Raw genomic sequence first — 18,740 nt, 5'->3', positions numbered from 1 at the left:
CCCTCTCCTGGCCGCTCTCACCATCGCAACCGCCCTTTTTCCCTCACAGTAACGCACACCGTACGAACCACGACCCCATCAACCTCTACCGTCATCAGTACGAGGAAAACGACACCAACCACCTCTGCCTCCACCACGGCCAAGACCACTGTGTCCACAGAGTCCAGCCCAACCACCACGACTCCAACCACCTTGAGAAGTACAACGCTCGCCCCAACCAGCACCTCGGAGGCTACCACCCCAGGCGTCAGTACCTCCCAGACCTCCACGCCGACAGCCGCTACCCCTGCCACTTCCTCCACCACCTCCACCACAACTGCCACGCCAACCATTACGCCCGCCACCGTGACGCTGACGACCACCGCCCCGATCACGACCTCCACGCTGCACACAACCTTGGAGTCCACCACCTCGCACATCACTACCCCCACCACCACCAAAAGCACCACTGCGACTGTGGTTATCCCCACCACAACATCTACTGAGTCTACCACAACTGCCATGCCGACAGCTACGCCCACCACCACAACCCCGACCGCAACATCGGAGACCACCACGCCGCACACCACGACTCCCACCACCGAAAAAACCACCACTCACACACCACCCGCGTCCACTCCTTCCACAACCAAGGCCACAACAGCTCCATCCCCAACACCACGAAAGGGTAAATGTTACTCATCGCTCCCCCTCTGCGGGCAGGTATTTTTGCCAAAGGGCCACTTCCCTCCCTTGCATCCACCCCCCCTCGGCCCCTACTTCCACCATTTCGGGGACCGTCCCAGCTGGCAGCACGCACCCTGCCGCGGACAACACAACAGTGGTAATGGTGGAGCTGCTCTTCTTCCCCTGCACCCACCACCGTTGCCTCTGGCCCCTGCCACCCTGGCCCAGGGGCACAGCTGGTTCTCGAGGCAGCTGCCCAGCAGGCCATCCCAAGATTTCCAAGGCGAGATCAGCCTTGGCTGCCCGAGGAACCCCAACGCTCTTGCGGGGCGGCTCACATGGATCTCATTGCTCCGGCCCTTCCTGCAAAGGAAACCAGTACGGCTCCAGGGAAGAGGGCCTTTGAGAAAACAGCTTCCCTGTGCCTTCCACCTCTGCCTCAGGCCCTTCAATGCCAATCAGCCTGCAGAGTGAGTGGCTTGAGTCCAGCCGTCTCCCTGTGCTGCCTGACTTTCTTTTGAGCCCCCGGCAAAGTTCAGCTTTGCCATCCCAGCACCCGGAATGTCCCCACTTGTGGGACCATCTGTTTCTAGGTCAAGCCCTTGAGCGGGGCGACGCAGGCCCCTATACTGTGTCTCTCCCTCCAGTTCCAGGCAGCCTCCGTACCTCTCTCAGGCACGGAGGCTCAAGGCACCTTTTCGTCTCCCCGGGGCAGAAAGGGACCTGTACCAGAGCAGAGAGCGGGGTGTGAACCAGGGTCAAACGAGATGGGAGCTGTCTCTCTGTTCCACCCTGGAGGCACAGCCTCGTGCCTGCAGACCCCTGGTTTTGCTTCTGCCCACGTGCGCGATCTGCACGCGGTGTGGGAAGCCTGCTTCCGCTATACACACCGCCACGGGATTCAATATCTTGTCTTTTGCTTTTGCTCTTGCTTTGCAGTGGAAGAGGAAACTAGAACCACTATTCCTACCAGCACACCCTCAACAGGTGAGTGCCACAGCCCACGCGTCAGCAAAGAGCTGCCTTCCAGCCTTTACTGCGTCCTTCACGCGCCGCCCTGAAAAGCAGTTGCCGCCAGACCATGTTCCCGCCCACAGAGGCAGCTTGCCCACGCTCTCACCATCGCAACCGCCCTTTTTCCCTCACAGTAACGCACACCGTACGAACCACGACCCCATCAACCTCTACCGTCATCAGTACGAGGAAAACGACACCAACCACCTCTGCCTCCACCACGGCCAAGACCACTGTGTCCACAGAGTCCAGCCCAACCACCACGACTCCAACCACCTTGAGAAGTACAACGCTCGCCCCAACCAGCACCTCGGAGGCTACCACCCCAGGCGTCAGTACCTCCCAGACCTCCACGCCGACAGCCGCTACCCCTGCCACTTCCTCCACCACCTCCACCACAACTGCCACGCCAACCATTACGCCCGCCACCGTGACGCTGACGACCACCGCCCCGATCACGACCTCCACGCTGCACACAACCTTGGAGTCCACCACCTCGCACATCACTACCCCCACCACCACCAAAAGCACCACTGCGACTGTGGTTATCCCCACCACAACATCTACTGAGTCTACCACAACTGCCATGCCGACAGCTACGCCCACCACCACAACCCCGACCGCAACATCGGAGACCACCACGCCGCACACCACGACTCCCACCACCGAAAAAACCACCACTCACACACCACCCGCGTCCACTCCTTCCACAACCAAGGCCACAACAGCTCCATCCCCAACACCACGAAAGGGTAAATGTTACTCATCGCTCCCCCTCTGCGGGCAGGTATTTTTGCCAAAGGGCCACTTCCCTCCCTTGCATCCACCCCCCCTCGGCCCCTACTTCCACCATTTCGGGGACCGTCCCAGCTGGCAGCACGCACCCTGCCGCGGACAACACAACAGTGGTAATGGTGGAGCTGTCCTTCTTCCCCTGCACCCACCACCGTTGCCTCTGGCCCCTGCCACCCTGGCCCAGGGGCACAGCTGGTTCTCGAGGCAGCTGCCCAGCAGGCCATCCCAAGATTTCCAAGGCGAGATCAGCCTTGGCTGCCCGAGGAACCCCAACGCTCTTGCGGGGCGGCTCACATGGATCTCATTGCTCCGGCCCTTCCTGCAAAGGAAACCAGTACGGCTCCAGGGAAGAGGGCCTTTGAGAAAACAGCTTCCCTGTGCCTTCCACCTCTGCCTCAGGCCCTTCAATGCCAATCAGCCTGCAGAGTGAGTGGCTTGAGTCCAGCCGTCTCCCTGTGCTGCCTGACTTGCTTTTGAGCCCCCGGCAAAGTTCAGCTTTGCCATCCCAGCACCCGGAATGTCCCCACTTGTGGGACCATCTGTTTCTAGGTCAAGCCCTTGAGCGGGGCGACGCAGGCCCCTATACTGTGTCTCTCCCTCCAGTTCCAGGCAGCCTCCGTACCTCTCTCAGGCACGGAGGCTCAAGGCACCTTTTCGTCTCCCCGGGGCAGAAAGGGACCTGTACCAGAGCAGAGAGCGGGGTGTGAACCAGGGTCAAACGAGATGGGAGCTGTCTCTCTGTTCCACCCTGGAGGCACAGCCTCGTGCCTGCAGACCCCTGGTTTTGCTTCTGCCCACGTGCGCGATCTGCACGCGGTGTGGGAAGCCTGCTTCCGCTATACACACCGCCACGGGATTCAATATCTTGTCTTTTGCTTTTGCTCTTGCTTTGCAGTGGAAGAGGAAACTAGAACCACTATTCCTACCAGCACACCCTCAACAGGTGAGTGCCACAGCCCACGCGTCAGCAAAGAGCTGCCTTCCAGCCTTTACTGCGTCCTTCACGCGCCGCCCTGAAAAGCAGTTGCCGCCAGACCATGTTCCCGCCCACAGAGGCAGCTTGCCCACGGCAAGCAGAAGTTGCTCCGGGACCAGACCCTGCCTTTCTTGGCAATGCACGTGGGCATGGTTCGGCCTCAAAAGCAGTTGGCACTGGTTGGGAGAGCAAAGGGAAGGGAGGCAGCCAGCAGGGCACGAGGGGCTGTGTCCAACGAGGGGGAGGGAGCCCAGGCCTCCCACCTTAAGCACCAAGAACCAGGGCGTGGGGGCATTCTTCCCACACCTGCCACATCGGGAACCTGTGCTTGTTGCACGGAGTCGGCTGCACAGGTTGCGGGGCTCGTTGTGCAGGGGCGGAAGGAGCACTTCTCGCTAGGAAGACGAGATGGCAGGGAGACGAGAGAGCGTTTTGCTGCAGGAAGCAGGGCAGCCGCACAGAATGACAATCCGAGCGCTGCACGGAAGCAGCCAGGCATATGCAAAGCCTTATGGCAAGGTCTGAACAGGGCGCCCCGACTGGTCCCTTCCCCCCACCCCACGCCTCGTGCTGTGGCTCCTGCCATGGGCAGAGAGCTCTGCAAGGAAGTGAACGGAGGCCACCCACATGGCTTTGTTCATTGCCCTAGCCCCGGGTCGCTCTGCCTTTTAGGTTCCTTCAAGAAGGATGGCCCCTACGCGGCGCCTTCCAAGGCCTGCCTTCTCTCTCCAGTCCCGGAGGATGAGGGGGCCACGTATCACCTCTGTGCGCGACCGGTGGCTTCTAGGCGGGCAAGCCACACTGCGCGCTCGGCAGGCTCCCCTCCCATCCTCTCATCCCAGAGATGTGTGTCACCCCTCTCTACACAGCGCACCCTCTCCTGGCCGCTCTCACCATCGCAACCGCCCTTTTTCCCTCACAGTAACGCACACCGTACGAACCACGACCCCATCAACCTCTACCGTCATCAGTACGAGGAAAACAACACCAACCACCTCTGCCTCCACCACGGCCAAGACCACTGTGTCCACAGAGTCCAGCCCAACCACCACGACTCCAACCACCTTGAGAAGTACAACGTTTGCCCCAACCAGCACCTCGGAGGCTACCACCCCAGGCATCAGTACCTCCCAGACCTCCACGCCGACAGCCGCTACCCCTGCCACTTCCTCCACCACCTCCACCACAACTGCCACGCCAACCACTACGCCCGCCACCGTGACGCTGACGACCACCGCCCCGATCACGACCTCCACGCTGCACACAACCTTGGAGTCCACCACCTCGCACATCACTACCCCCACCACCACCAAAAGCACCACTGCGACTGTGGTTATCCCCACCACAACATCTCCTGAGTCTACCACAACTGCCATGCCAACAGCTTCGCCCACCACCACGGCTGCGACCACCTCCACGACTGCCGTGACCACAACCTCGAAGACCATCCCCACACACACCCGGACTACAACCACCACAAAAAACACGACTCAGACACCTGCTACATCCACCCCTTCCACCATCTATATCGCTACGTTTTCTTCCACAACACCAGGAAAGGGTAAATGTTAGTAATCATTCTCCCTCTCTGGGTAGGCATTTTCCCAAAAGTTCAGGTACCAGAGGTGTTTTTAGGGCAACCCAGCAGGCCTTTCTAGAGCTTCAAGGCATCATCAGCTTTGACTGCCTGATAAACCCCAGCAGTCTTGTCGGATGCCATCTGGCAGATCTCCCCACAAAGCAAATTGTAGGGCTCCAGGTAATTGTGCCTCCTAGAAAATAGCCTGCCCATTTTTTCCTTCCCTGCCTCAGGCTCTTCAGTGCCAGTTGGTCAGGATAGTTGATGGTTTGGCTCTAACTGTCTCTGTCCTGCCTCACTTTTTTCTGAGACCCCTGCAAAGGTTTGCTTTTTTATCTCATCAACCGAGATATTCGCACTGTTGGGACATCTCTTTCTGGGACCAAGCTCAAAGCCTGGCAAGAGAGGACCCTTCACTCTCTCCCTCCAGTTCCAGGCAATCTCCACACCTTTCTTAGGCAGGGGGACCTGAGTATCCATTTCCTATCCCCTGGGCTGAGGGACCTGTACCAGAACTCGGAATGGGTTGTGAATAGGTATTGCATGGGATGGGTGATGTCTCTCTCTTGCTCTTAAGATTAACCTTTATAGTTGCATACTTTTGTTTTGTTTTCCTCACTTACATTTCATAATCTGTCATTCAGTGATGAGGATTAATATTTCTTATCATGGTCATGGAAGTAATTTTTCCTCCTTTTTTCTTTATTTCTTCTCATATTTTCATTTTTTTCACATGTAGGAGAACATGTAATCAGAACCACTACTCCAATCACTACTTCTTCCACTGCTACCAAAACCACCACAGTCACAACAGCTATGCCTACACCATCAACATTTACCACAATTGCTACTCCATCAACTACAATGCCTACACCATCAACATTTACCACAATTGCCCCTCCATCAACTACCCCTCCCACTGCCACTGTGACAACAACCCCTATTTCCACCTCAGTAGTTGTTATTCCAGTTAGAACAACTACCCCCCCTATACACACACCTCCTTTCCAAACAACTTCCTCAGAACAGAGTACTCCTACCACTGAAGCCATTACTTCCTTTAATATTACATCCCCTACTGCAACCACCATAATCACCAAGACCACCACTTCCTCAACAACTCCAACTATTCCACCTACTGAATCTTCCACATTAAAAGCAACTACACTTACCTCCTCAACTACGAGCAAAACGACCAGTTTTTCCAGGAAAACAACTACAGCACCTACATCTTTATCAACTTACACCACTTGTAAGTTCAGATTTTAGTATTGTGTGATCTATATTATCTTGTTTTTATACTGCAATTATGTTTTTGCAGGAATTTTTATTTAATTTTAAATAGCACTTAATTTGAGACTGTATTCTATGTTTACCTTCACTCGGGTACCAATGAGTTGTGCTTTTTTCCCGCAGGTTTTTTTTATTATATCAGTTCCAGTGATTCCATTCTCCCATTTATATATGTATCTCTCCTACTTTATAATACACCTCATTTCAAAAGATAATATGATGATAATGTTTGTACCTATTTAATTTAGATCTCAAGGCCCTATTAGTAACTGTGATTTCCTTATGTGAATTAATATAGTATTTTGTGTATGTTCAAAACATATCTTTTTATCATCTCTACTGAATTCTTCCGTTTAATTCAATCAATTTAGCCAGGAGCCTTGAGAGGGTTTAATTTTAGAAGCCTTTTTGTGGAACAGTAGCCAAATCCATCACTATCATTTCAAAGCCATGTACAGCTATTTACTACATTGTTTATTTGGAGCGAATAAGTTTTACATGTTTTCACAATCTTTTCTATGATTTTCCTGTAAAAATCCATCCAACTGAAAAGACGTCAAAATAGTAAGGAAAGGATTAACTTATCCATCCAACTGAAAAGACGTCAAAATAGTAGGGAAGGGATTAACTCCCCCAGCCATTCTTTGCTTGGAAGATGTTTTTCCTGTACTGCTCCTTCATAAGATATCCTAAACAGTTGAGATATTTTCCCTGACATCTATCAGAAAGCAGATGTTTGTTCAATACCAATTTAAGGTTTAACTGTCATCTTTGGCATTGTTTGCTGTAGAACTAAATATGAACATTAATCCTCCCCCAGTTTAGCTTTTATAGGAGAAAATGGACCAGAGTTGCTGAAGGTACTGGAAGAATGCTGAAAGGGGAGTTTCACATTGTGAAATGGGATACTTTAAATTATCCCATTATCTTTACTTTTCCTCTCTGCCTTTTTACTATGGTGGTGGTTGGGATCATTTTGCTTGAATGATGAATTCCTGACAGTACATCAGTGGGAATTAGGGCAGATAGCATTGAAATATACACCAAATATAAGACAGAATAATCAATGACCTCCAATATTATATATTTCATAGATTTCATAGACATTAGGGCTGGAAGGGACCTCGGAAGAGCATAGAGTTCAGCCCCCTGCCCCAGGGGCAGGAAGTCAGCAGGGACCATAGGATCCCAGCAAGATAAACCACCAGATGTCTTTTGAAGAGCTGTGTTAGTCTTAAATTAGGCAGAATACAGAGCAAAGGAGCTTCTTAAATACTAATTCAGAGATGCATAAGCTTTTGTAAACTACATCTTACTTCTTCAGATTCTATGAAAGGACTTGCAGTGAGCAAGTCTTCAAATAGAAAGAGTGATTTAAAGACAAAAGATAGGGAGGGAAAAAGGAAGGGAGGGGTAGGATGAGAGAGGCCAAGGTGGGTTGAAGAGAAAAATAAAGCAGTAAAGTAATATAGACATAGGAGAAGATCTTTCAAGTTAGATGGTTTATGATAGTATCTTGGGAAAAGTCTGAGAGTAACATTTTTCAGAATCACTTTACCTATGGATTTAAGAGCTGATTTTGCATCAACTTCCCCAAACGCTAAGTATCTTTTGAAAACAGGACATAGGGATTACTGAAAGTGTTACTGAATGTTTCAACCTTCTTCAGGAAGAGTTAATTGCCACAAGGGTATTGCTGTTTTTCAAAATTACTGGTTGCCATTTTTTTCCTCTGTACTGGACTGCTGCCTATCTTTTCTTTAATATTCAATATTATTTAAGTAACCATACAAAACACTAATGCGACAATATTGTATTTACTTCAATATAAGGCAACCCTCAATATAAGACAACTTCCCCCATAATTAGATTCTATATATGGAAAATGTATACATTTGTTATAATTCTCCAGGTATAGAATCTAATTATTAGAGATTTGCCTTAAATTTGTTCTCCTACGACTGCTACAGCAGGGAAAATAAATCTAGAGGGTCAGGCAGACACTTTAACATCTGCCTGTCCTAACCTTTCCCCCATGCACTCCCTTTCCTCTACTCTTTACTGTCAGACCCTGCTTGCCCTGAGCACATGAAAGTAAGGAGAAAATGTGAAAACAGTGACTTTGAAATAAACATGCCTTTAGTAATTTGCATATAGTAGCTATAAACGTAGCTCATCTAGAATTGATACATTTTACCTTTTTTTCAAACTGCTGCAAGTTTTAGCACAAGTAGTCCATAAACACACTTTTAAGCAGCACGTTTGTACCTACATAGGTAAAGTACAAACTACGCATGATTTATTTCATTGGGCTGGATCCCAGCAGAACTGTAGGTGACCCTACAGCTCAGCATTGCTCAATATGTCCATGTACTCCAGTTACCTCTCATAAGGATCCATGTGTTAACTAGCCACCCCACTCATGACTGGAACTGGGTGTTCTTGTCACCTGGGAATCCTCTGAAAATGTATATGCAGTAGGGCTGTGCGAAGCTTTGGTCATTGATTTGGTTTGGCAGAGATTCGGCCCAATTTGGTGGCCAAATCTCCAAATCCGACTCAAATCAGGAGACCCTTTAATCTCTCTGAATCAAATCAGAACCCTCTGAATCACCTTGGAGAGATTCAGTGATTCTGCCATAGACACAGCTTTAAACATTTTTTCTACGTACCTCAAAGTACCAGGTGGCTCATGAATGCTGCAATGGTCAGGCAGATGGAGCATCTCATAGAAGCGTGGGAGGCTCCCTAGTGTGCTCGGAAGCAGAACCAGAAGTGGACCAGAAGCACTTCCGGTCCACTTCCGGGTCTGCCGGGGAGCGCACCGGGGGCCCCCCTTGCACCCTCCCGGCTCAGCAACTGGTGCCTCCTGGGTCTGGGGGGGCACCCGGGCTCCCCCCACAGCTGATCACTAAGCACAGTTCCTGGTAGACCCGGAAGTGGACCGGAAATACTTCTGGCCCACTTCCAGGTTGACTGCCAAGCACATGGGCCCCCATGTTCCTGTGGGACACTCCATCTGCCCCACCATCACAGCATTCACGAGCTGCGCCTGGTACCTCAAGGTATGTAGAAAAAGCATTTAAAGCTGTGTCTACAGGCAAATCACTGATTCTCTGAATCAGCATCAAATCTTGAGATTCAGATTCGACCAAATCAAATCAGGACAGTGATCTGAATCAACAAATCAAATCACTGTCCCTTATTCGGACCAAATCTGAATTGAATATGGCCCATTTCACGCACCCGTAATATGCAGATGAAGTGCAAGACAACCTGATTCAGCTCCATCTCAGAGGGCGGGACCATGCTAATTATATTGGACAGGCTGAGAGAAGGGCAATAGAGGAATTCTGTGTGAACTCTTTGGGGCCCTGTTTGGTGATGTTTGTCAGATACTTAAGGCTGGTGAAGAAACAGGAATGATTGGAAATGGGAAAGAAAAGTGCAGCTTAGCTATTCAAGTGAAGAGGAAGTCAAAATGTATTCAGTGTAGCAGCTCACCATGACTTGAAAGAGTCAGTGCTGAGATGGACTGCACTCAATGGGTATTACCATATATTTTATTGAGATGGACTGCACTAACCTATCCTTGTGGTAGGAGAGATATCATAATGATGGTATTGGTCCAGGTGGTTTTACATACCTGGCAAGGGAGATCCCATTCTTCCCAGCCTTAAGTGACTTGGTGTAGTTGAGGATGGAGACTTGTCCATTGCACCGTCAGCAATGGACAATCCTCCCAGTTGGAGGATCTTGGCTACACCTAATGCACAGAAGACTAACTCTACCGGACATTAATGCAGCTGGCAAAAACTGTGTTAATGTGCTAATGTACAGTAGATTTAGTCAAACGTGAATTACTGTCACTAAAAAAGCATTTGTCACATTAATATGCAGTAGCACCAATTACGTCACATTATTACATCTATTATTACAGGCACTAAACTTAATGCGCTGTAATTACAGTGCATTAATACATGTGTAAATGCACCCTCTGAGTGCCATCCTGGTATTGCAGTACCTCCAGGCCTGGTGATCATTTCTTCCTTAGGGGATCAACTGCCCATTTTTTGTTTTTTAAGGGCCACTCCAAAAACAAAGGTTTCCATCAGTATATTTGCCTAATATGGACCATGTGTTTTATAGTCATGTTTAGGGCTGGCTGCATTTAATCTGAACACATGCTCCTTTTGGCAGCAGTTTAATAGTAGACAATATATTTGTTGGTTTCCTTATGTGCAAAAATAAGATAAGGGGCTTTCCACCCCTCATATAAATAGTAAATCACATTTCTTCTTATGACAGTCATCCCTTACAGCATCAGATTTGGGTTTACATGCATCTTCTGTAGCATCTTCCAAAAGCATTTTACTGTGTGTTACCTATCATTGCTTTTACTTATTTACTCCATGTTCAGTTCAGTTCAGTTGTGAAATTGGAATTTGTTTTAATGAGGGCATTCTGACCAGAGCCACTGGGACAGATGCAATATAAGGGAGAGATAAAAGAAAGAATGATGGTTTAAATATCCCACTTCAAACGTCCTTAGCTCCACTCCCCTGGCCTTGGAGGTCTCTATTTACAGAGGCTATGTTAGTTGTAGAAAATCCATCCATATTCATTGCTCAGGAACATAAACTAGCACTAGAATACAGGTATAACAACTGAGGTGTCAAGACAATCTTAATGAGAGATTTGTCAATGTTGAGAGGAAATCTGTTATTGCCTTCATTTGTGACAATTTTGCAAATCATTTTGTCAAGATTTTTTAAGAGCACATGGATGCAAGGGTTTCTACTGTATTTATTGTAAAATATGGAAGAAAATCACCTTATTTAAAGGTGATGGCATTAACTATGTCTAGATTTCTAGATTAATTGGATATGCCATCTATAGTTGAGGTAGAAATTTGTTACCCAAATGAGAAATGCTCACCAGTTCTTGTTGATATATGTTTTGTCATCCGTTTTGTTTCCTCTCATTCACATAGTTTATGTTTTTCTCTTTCACAGTAAAAGTCCCTCCTGAAACTTCGACTGTATCTACACCACCTAGGCCAGGTTAGTTCCTCTGAGTCCCTGGGTGATGTAAGATGCTGCACGAGCTTCATGCAAGTATATTTTCAATAACAGGGCAGGGTGGGGGAGTGGGATCCTCCATACTGGATATTTTTCACCCCTAACATGGGTTTCTCAGTTATTTTCTAGTCTTATAGGTCACTACTACTGTCTTCTTAAATGGTTTGAGCTTTAATTCAGAATTCAGGGTTAATTCAAAGGAGGGAAACCACCCATCCTGCTACCTAATTATTCACCTCCCCTCCTGAAGATGTATTCTTTCAAATTTTTACCATATTATTGCATTTAGCCTTGTTAATACCATAGTTCTGTATTATATATCACCAACCTTTCCCTTTATGGGTTTTTGTTTCTTTTCCATTTGACAGAATATTGTACAGAGCTTGAATATGAGGAACTAATAACTTACAAAGGCTGTGCTACCAATGTCATCTTGATTCGCTGTGAAGGAATGTGTCAATCTACAGCAAAGTAAGGATCTAAAGACATTCCCTTGAACTGCTAACAAGGACTGGTTTCGTCTAGTGCTCCTATTTTGCCCATAGGAAGTTAATTGTGAAAGCTGTGGTGTCCTTAATTGGTTTGTGTGGCAGAACGAAACTTGTATAAACCCTACATTCAAGATCCATGTCACTTACAAAGAGGTCAAGAAGCAATTATCCCCTTTCATGGAAGACAAACCCCCTAATCTGGCAAAAAAAATGGCCCAGTTTATGCATAAAACTAGGGTGTCGACTTCAGCTCCATCACATTTGGCAATGCTATATAGACATATATGATGGCATTTCTGCAGTCCCACTCTCTTGCATAGTATTGCATAGTACTGTGCACGCAATAACAACAATTTCTCGCATGCTGAAGTAGACATTTTCCTAAAGGGTGAATAAAGCTGCACAAACCAAACACCAATGTCCATTGATACAAGGGACCTTCATCTGGAATGCACAGGTTCTGCAGTAGTGTGGCACTAACACTTTACAACATGGAGCACTTATCCCCTAGTAAATCAACATACTGAAACAAAATTATGGATTGCCTGCTTATTTAGGATGAGAAAATAATGCAGCAAAGAGCTGAATTCTCAGAAATAGTGTTCTTACTCTACAGTTTAAAATTATACAACACCTAGTACCATATGGTTTTCAAAAAACCTCTTAGAACTGGAGGAAGATTTCAAGTTCCTCAATATATCTGAAAATGATCTTTGAGAACTCTTACTTAAGTTTCCTTGAAAAGACTGTTTAAAATATCAATATTTTACTGTAAAAAATCAAGCAGCTGTCTTTCCTGATCTAGATCACAAAGGACAAAAATGTTTTATTTTAGTTGGCAATTCCCCTAACAGAAATGCTTGCATAACTGGGCATATCTAGACATTCATTAGTATGTTTTAAGTAACGCACATTAAATCTAGTACCTCTGGGCATTTTTACACGTGCATGTGCTGCAGCACTGGACACTTAAAAAAATTCCCAGCACTGCAGTGCATGCATTTGTATAAATGGCAAAATCTGCCTCAGTGCTGAGAAAATGGTGGCAGTGAGCTTTGGATCGAAAACACACCACCACCATTTTCTCAGTGTTGACACGCATGTCATCATTTATACAAACATATGCGATGCAGCACTGGATTTCCAGTGCATCAGAGCAGATGGAGGTACGTGTATAAATGCCCTCCATTGTGAGGTACTAGAAAAATGTGCATTACCTAAAGAGCATGGTTTTTTTGTGATGCTTTAATGTGCATTAAAGCGAATGTGTAGACATCCCTATTTTAAAAACAAATTGAGAGCAAAAGGCCAAATTCTATCCCAAGCAGAATTTCCATCTTAAAGTGTGTGATATTATATATAGCATCTGCAGAGTATAATCCAAGTTTTGCCTGCTTACCTCATACTTTCTAAAATAAGGATTTTATCCTCGCCCATTTGCTCTGCAGAACCTTCACAACTATAGCAGAGAAATCTTGTTATTTGTTACCTTTATTAATGGCACTGGAATCTATGACCTACTGGGTCATACTGTCACCTTATAGTCTTGTGCTGACCATTAGAAAGATGTTTTAAACATGTGAAGCATAAAAAAAAAAAAGGAAATCTAATCATTTTTATACAAACAATGGATGCTTTCCAAATCACTTTGTAGGAAATTACTACAAAGTATACTACTAGTATACTAATACGACTAGTATTAAGGCATACCCTTGAAACTACAATACATTTTTTCAGGTTGGGATTTTCTAAAGATGTTTAAAAGGAAACAGATAGCCAAATCCCATGGATTTTCACTGGAGCTTGGATACCTAATTTCTGTGGGACCCTTTGACAATTCAGCTTTAAAATGCAAACTGCAAGGTTTGCTTTGTTTGTGTTAGTGTAAAATCAGCTTTTCTTGCAGGGGAAGTGTAAGCTTAAAATTAGGAACACCTAAAATAGGTGAGACAAATGAGCTACTCAAATACCAGTTAGAAATGAACATAGCTGTCAACTCTTGCAGGAAAAACAGAATCCTAATTCTTGTACTGGGCAGACAAATAGGAAATTGCCTACACAACACTTACCTATACAAGATTTACCTATAAGATTTAAGATAATCCCCGGGCTGCTTTCTGATTCAGATTTAGGAACTCAGAGACAAATAATCTTGAAATCTTTGATTTCAATACAATTGCATCAGTTCACACCAAGTGAAGCTCTGGCCTGTCATTTTTTTCTTTTGACTTTTTATTTCTCTTTCAACATATCACAGCTAGTATCCATAAAATGGCATCATTGTCTGATTGAAGCACAAGGTTAATGATGTGTTATTCCTCAGTGCCAGCTCAGTCATGTTCCCATGCATGTCCATTTTGTCTACTTTCCATACATAAAAGGGTACAGCCCATAAACCCACTTCCTCTTGAGGAAATAAGTGTGTTCTATGTGATTTTTTAGTCTAATCAAGCTCTTGGTTTTTCTTTCTTTCTTTTATTAATTTTTATTTTTTTTGATAGGCTAAATGCTGCAACGATGACAGTACACCGGGAATGCAGCTGCTGTGTGCCACTCACACAGCATAGAAAGGAACTGAAATTACCGTGTCCAGACCCAGATAATCCTGGAAAAAGGCTTGTTATGGATATAACCATATTTGGTGGCTGCACATGTAGCTATGATGGGTGCACACTCTAGTTATGCTTTGATAAACTTCCTTGAAAAGAATTTTTTTTAATCTAATAAAATGACTAATAATTTACAACATTTCAGACAATGACTGCTCAATATTATGGCCTGTTGTTTGTACTGATATTGATTAGATGGGATAGCCACATGAGGAGAAAAATTGGCCACTGCCCAGTGTTAAGAAAACAATGCAAGAGTGATATAAATAATTTATTCCTAAATTTTTTGGTAGAGGGCAGAAAAAAAGGGGAGGGGGGGAGGGCCACTCTGGAAGTGTCTGGTTTGCTCAGGGCAATAATTTAACTAAAGGCTGAAGATTGGCCTCACTAATTATGTACTGTATAACACTAATGGGGATTTCATTAAAAAGTGTAATACATTTAACATTGGGGGGGTTTGTTTGTTTGGGTTTGTTGTTTTTTTTAAACTGGTTGCTTTGACTGGGTCCAGAAGTGCAGGGATGTGTGGTTTGTGGTGCTGTAAACCTTTGCGGCACCTCAAGCCTCATTCCTGACATGTTAAAACATGCCCTGAACTGTTGTAAATTTGCAATGTGGAGGCAAATTTGCTACTGGGAAATCCCAGTGGCAAAATAAATAAATAAATAAACAAATAAATAAATTAATTAATTAATTAAAAAGTCACACCACAGGAACATGCAGTGGCAGACATAGCAGAGGCTCAGTCCTTCAGAGAGATGCTCTGGCTGCTGGGCAGAGCGTCTCCCCTTTGTTATTTCTACCCCAGTTTATGCAGCATGCCGGGAGCTGAGAGAAGCAAGGAGAGCAATTTGCCTGAAGTGGCATGCGCATGCACAGTGGCAAAGAGTAGCGATAAATTTGTGCTATTTTTATTGCTGCAAGTGCATGCCCCTGCACGTGGGCACGTGTCCCCTGTGCTCCAACTGATTTTGTTGGAATGTCCTTTTCATGGCAAACAGTTGTATTAGTTTTGGAAATTACATTCTGTTATCTATTTTCCCCATAAAACGGACAGCCAATTTTTGTAGCAGTAACACCTGAAGCAGCTGCAAAGAAAACAAACAAACAAACAAAGACAGTGCTTGTCAAGACATTAGCAAATTATGAAGAGGTTCAAAGGATACACTCATGAGAGGTGACAGTATATTGGGGTAGTAGAAGTGAAGGTACCACAGCTGACTGTTCAAGAGAGAGCTAGAAAAAAAGTGAACAATTTTGGAGTGCTATTGAGCTGAGCAAGTAAAAAAAAAAGGCAACTAGCTTAAAAAAAACCAAACCAACCCAGGCAGTCAGCACTTATGAAGTGCTTGTTAGTAAGGTATTTGTTAACAGTTCATAGAATTTACTGGTGCTGGAATGTGTGCCCCTAGCTGGAATAATAAGCTTGGTGAATTTGAGCTTGTGAGAGGGACTTGGTGATTTTCTAGGAAGAGCTTTCTAGGAAGAGGGGAGATGTATTTTTATGAACCAAACAGAAATAAGCAGGTCTTACAACTAAGAATCTTAAAATCCTAAGAATTTATAACAAGTGGCTAGTCTAGGGCAAAATACAGAGGGTCTTTGTCTTAGAAAGGCAGTCCAGCTGTAGAGCTGCCCCAGCCCTGCTGCATGCCCAGCAGGCGGCAGGACATGCCAAGGGCAGGCAATGCAGAGCAGGCATGGAGCGGACTTGGGTCAGGGCTGTGTCTGAGGGCTCCAGCTGATCTGCTTCTGCTGGGTTGAATCTACAGCAGGCATGGGACAGGGCTGAAGCTGTGTGGTTGGTGGTGGCAGGGAAGTGCCACAGGGCATGTGGGCTATGCACATCCCATCATACCCACAAACCCTCCCTTGCAAACCCCACAGCCACACCCTGCCCCACACACAATCACACATCCCAAACACCACACTCACCCACACCCTCCCCCATACTGCCCCACAAACCTCACACCCTTGCCCACATACACCCATATGCCTCTGGGAGGAGCCCTGCTTACTAATATGTACACCCCACCCCAGCCATCTTAACCTTCTACACACCCCGCAGCCCCCCACAAACCTCCCATACCCACCCACATCCACACACCCCTACACCCTTCATACACACATGCACACACCCACATTCCCCCACAAACCCCATACCCCCCACACCTCCCCCACACCCAGAATATACAAGAGTAACTTCAGTTTGAGCTATTATACAATCACCTCTATATACACACACCATGCAAACAAACACAAAGTCAGAACAATTTTTAAAATAAAATTAAAATTAAAATATGTTAGTTGTCATTGTTTTATTTTTAGTATATAATTTGTTTCCCACTCCCCACCCCCCACCCCAGTTCCAACATGGCAAAAAAACCCTTCCCAAAAGGGGTACTTCCAGGGGCAAGGGAAAGGACTTCAGGTGGCAGGGCTACCCTTGCAGCCCTAAACAGCTCACCAAAACTCATCAAGCACCCCTCCAGCCAAAATAATTGCCAGCCCCTGGGCTAGTCCGTTAAGGACATCTTAAAACTTAGTCTCTGAATTTGGGTAAGACACAGGGTCAATATGTACCTTATAAGCCAACTAGATCAGAAATGCATAGCATAAAACTTTTGTAAGGAATGGCTTATTTTATCAGATGCTATGATGAAACAAGCCACTACTTACAAAAGCTTATAAACTAACTAAATCAGAGGTGCATAAGGTGCAAATCCACCCTGCCTTCTGTTGACTTCTGTCAAACACTGAATTACCTCTCCAAGTTCTAAAAAGCATTAGACCTTCACTATGTCTACAGATGGGGACATCAGTACCTCAGACCATTTCTCAAACAAAGACTTACGGCACTATTTGATGAAAGCTTTGGACAAATACTAATCAGAGACGCACGCTCTTGTGTCATCCTGTTGGTCAAGCTAGAACATACCAATGTGAACCCTTAAGATTTGATGTCCTAAGACTTGATAGCCTTTGAGATGTTTCACTTGCCGAAAACTTAGTTCCTTTGCCACTACTTCCCTTAGCTTCACTTGTGTTAAACTTTAATTTAGGCCAAATTAGCATAAGATCTACTAAAGCTACTAGAATGCAAGCTGAAAGGATTCAAGCTTAACACAAAGGTCTACAGGGTTAAAACATTCGGCTGGAGCATGTTAGAAGGCTCAGTAACTGGGAGGCAAATAGCTCTCAAATCACCTTGAGGAATATTGTTGGAGGACACGAGGAAGGCGGTCACTTAAATCACACCTGCTTTATAAATGAAGGTTGCACAGAGTTGCAGGAGAATTTCACAGTATGCTGTGATGGTGCCAGTTGTGAGACATTCTTGTGGGAGTTGAGGGTATGAAGATAGCCTGTGAAGGCAAGGGGGAACCAATTTACAGAGACCATGCCCAACCAGTTTCACAGCACACTTTTGAAGACCAATATGCTTGCATTTGTAATGTTAAACCTAAGGTATCCATCAGAAGAGTGCCAGCTGATGTGCAGTGGTTTGAAAATTGATTTTATTAGCAGCGAAGTGATGATCCACATAGCCTTTCAGCGACTTTAAGATGAGCAAAACTTCTAAAATGCAAGATACAAGAAGTGTTTTGGTCTTTTTAAAAACACATACATGAAAGCAGTGACAGAGGAGGGCACAGCTTGTGCTAATTCTACTGTGCATTAGCACAACAGCACAGCTTTTGCCGTGATGCACTAATGCAGGGGCTTTCAACCAAGGGTATGCATACCCCTGGGAATACTTTGGAAGGCCCCTGGGGGTATGTGGTAGTGGTGCAGAGAAGCCATCAGCACTTCCGGTTTTGCTTCTGCACCAAGGGACCCCTCCCTTCCCTGCTCATTGACCAGCTGCTGGGGGTACCCCAACCAAGAAAGGTTGAAAACCCCTGCACTAATGCACAGCAGAATTAGTCCACTGTGCATTTTAGCATCTCATGTAGATGCGCCCAATAAAGACTAAACATCACCATTTCATGTTCTTGAGATAAGACTCCTGAACAGTATATGCCAAAGGGTGAAATGTGCTGACATGTTATTGCTATAGTCTAAGAAAGCCGGGGGCAAAATGTTGGACATGCTACCTCCCACCCCACAGCTGCCAGGCCAACTGCCACCTTCTCCAAGATTTTGGAACTTAGAAATACCGAATTCTCCACTCAGCAGAAGAGACTTAGTAGCTTCCAGAAATCTGTGAAAAGTTATCAGCTATGTATCCTTCCA

General features: G+C 46.0%; 1 protein-coding gene across 1 annotated transcript; it reads left to right on the top strand.

The window, feature by feature from the left end:
• Positions 1-49: 49 nt before the first annotated feature.
• LOC102381786 (mucin-2-like) lies at positions 50-11,879 on the top strand (the record flags this gene model as incomplete). Its single annotated transcript, XM_006038599.1, has 8 exons — positions 50-667; positions 1,606-1,653; positions 1,815-2,432; positions 3,371-3,418; positions 4,374-5,012; positions 5,770-6,282; positions 11,339-11,386; positions 11,773-11,879. Coding segments are annotated over 8 exons (2,639 nt in total), but the record flags the coding sequence as incomplete, so codon positions are not given.
• Between the last annotated feature and the right edge of the window lie 6,861 nt (positions 11,880-18,740).

The sequence above is a fragment of the Alligator sinensis genome, unplaced genomic scaffold (genome assembly GCF_000455745.1).
Source record: "Alligator sinensis unplaced genomic scaffold, ASM45574v1 scaffold826_1, whole genome shotgun sequence".
NCBI classification, from domain to species: domain Eukaryota; kingdom Metazoa; phylum Chordata; order Crocodylia; family Alligatoridae; genus Alligator; species Alligator sinensis.
This window is presented reverse-complemented; position numbering and strand designations above follow the sequence as displayed.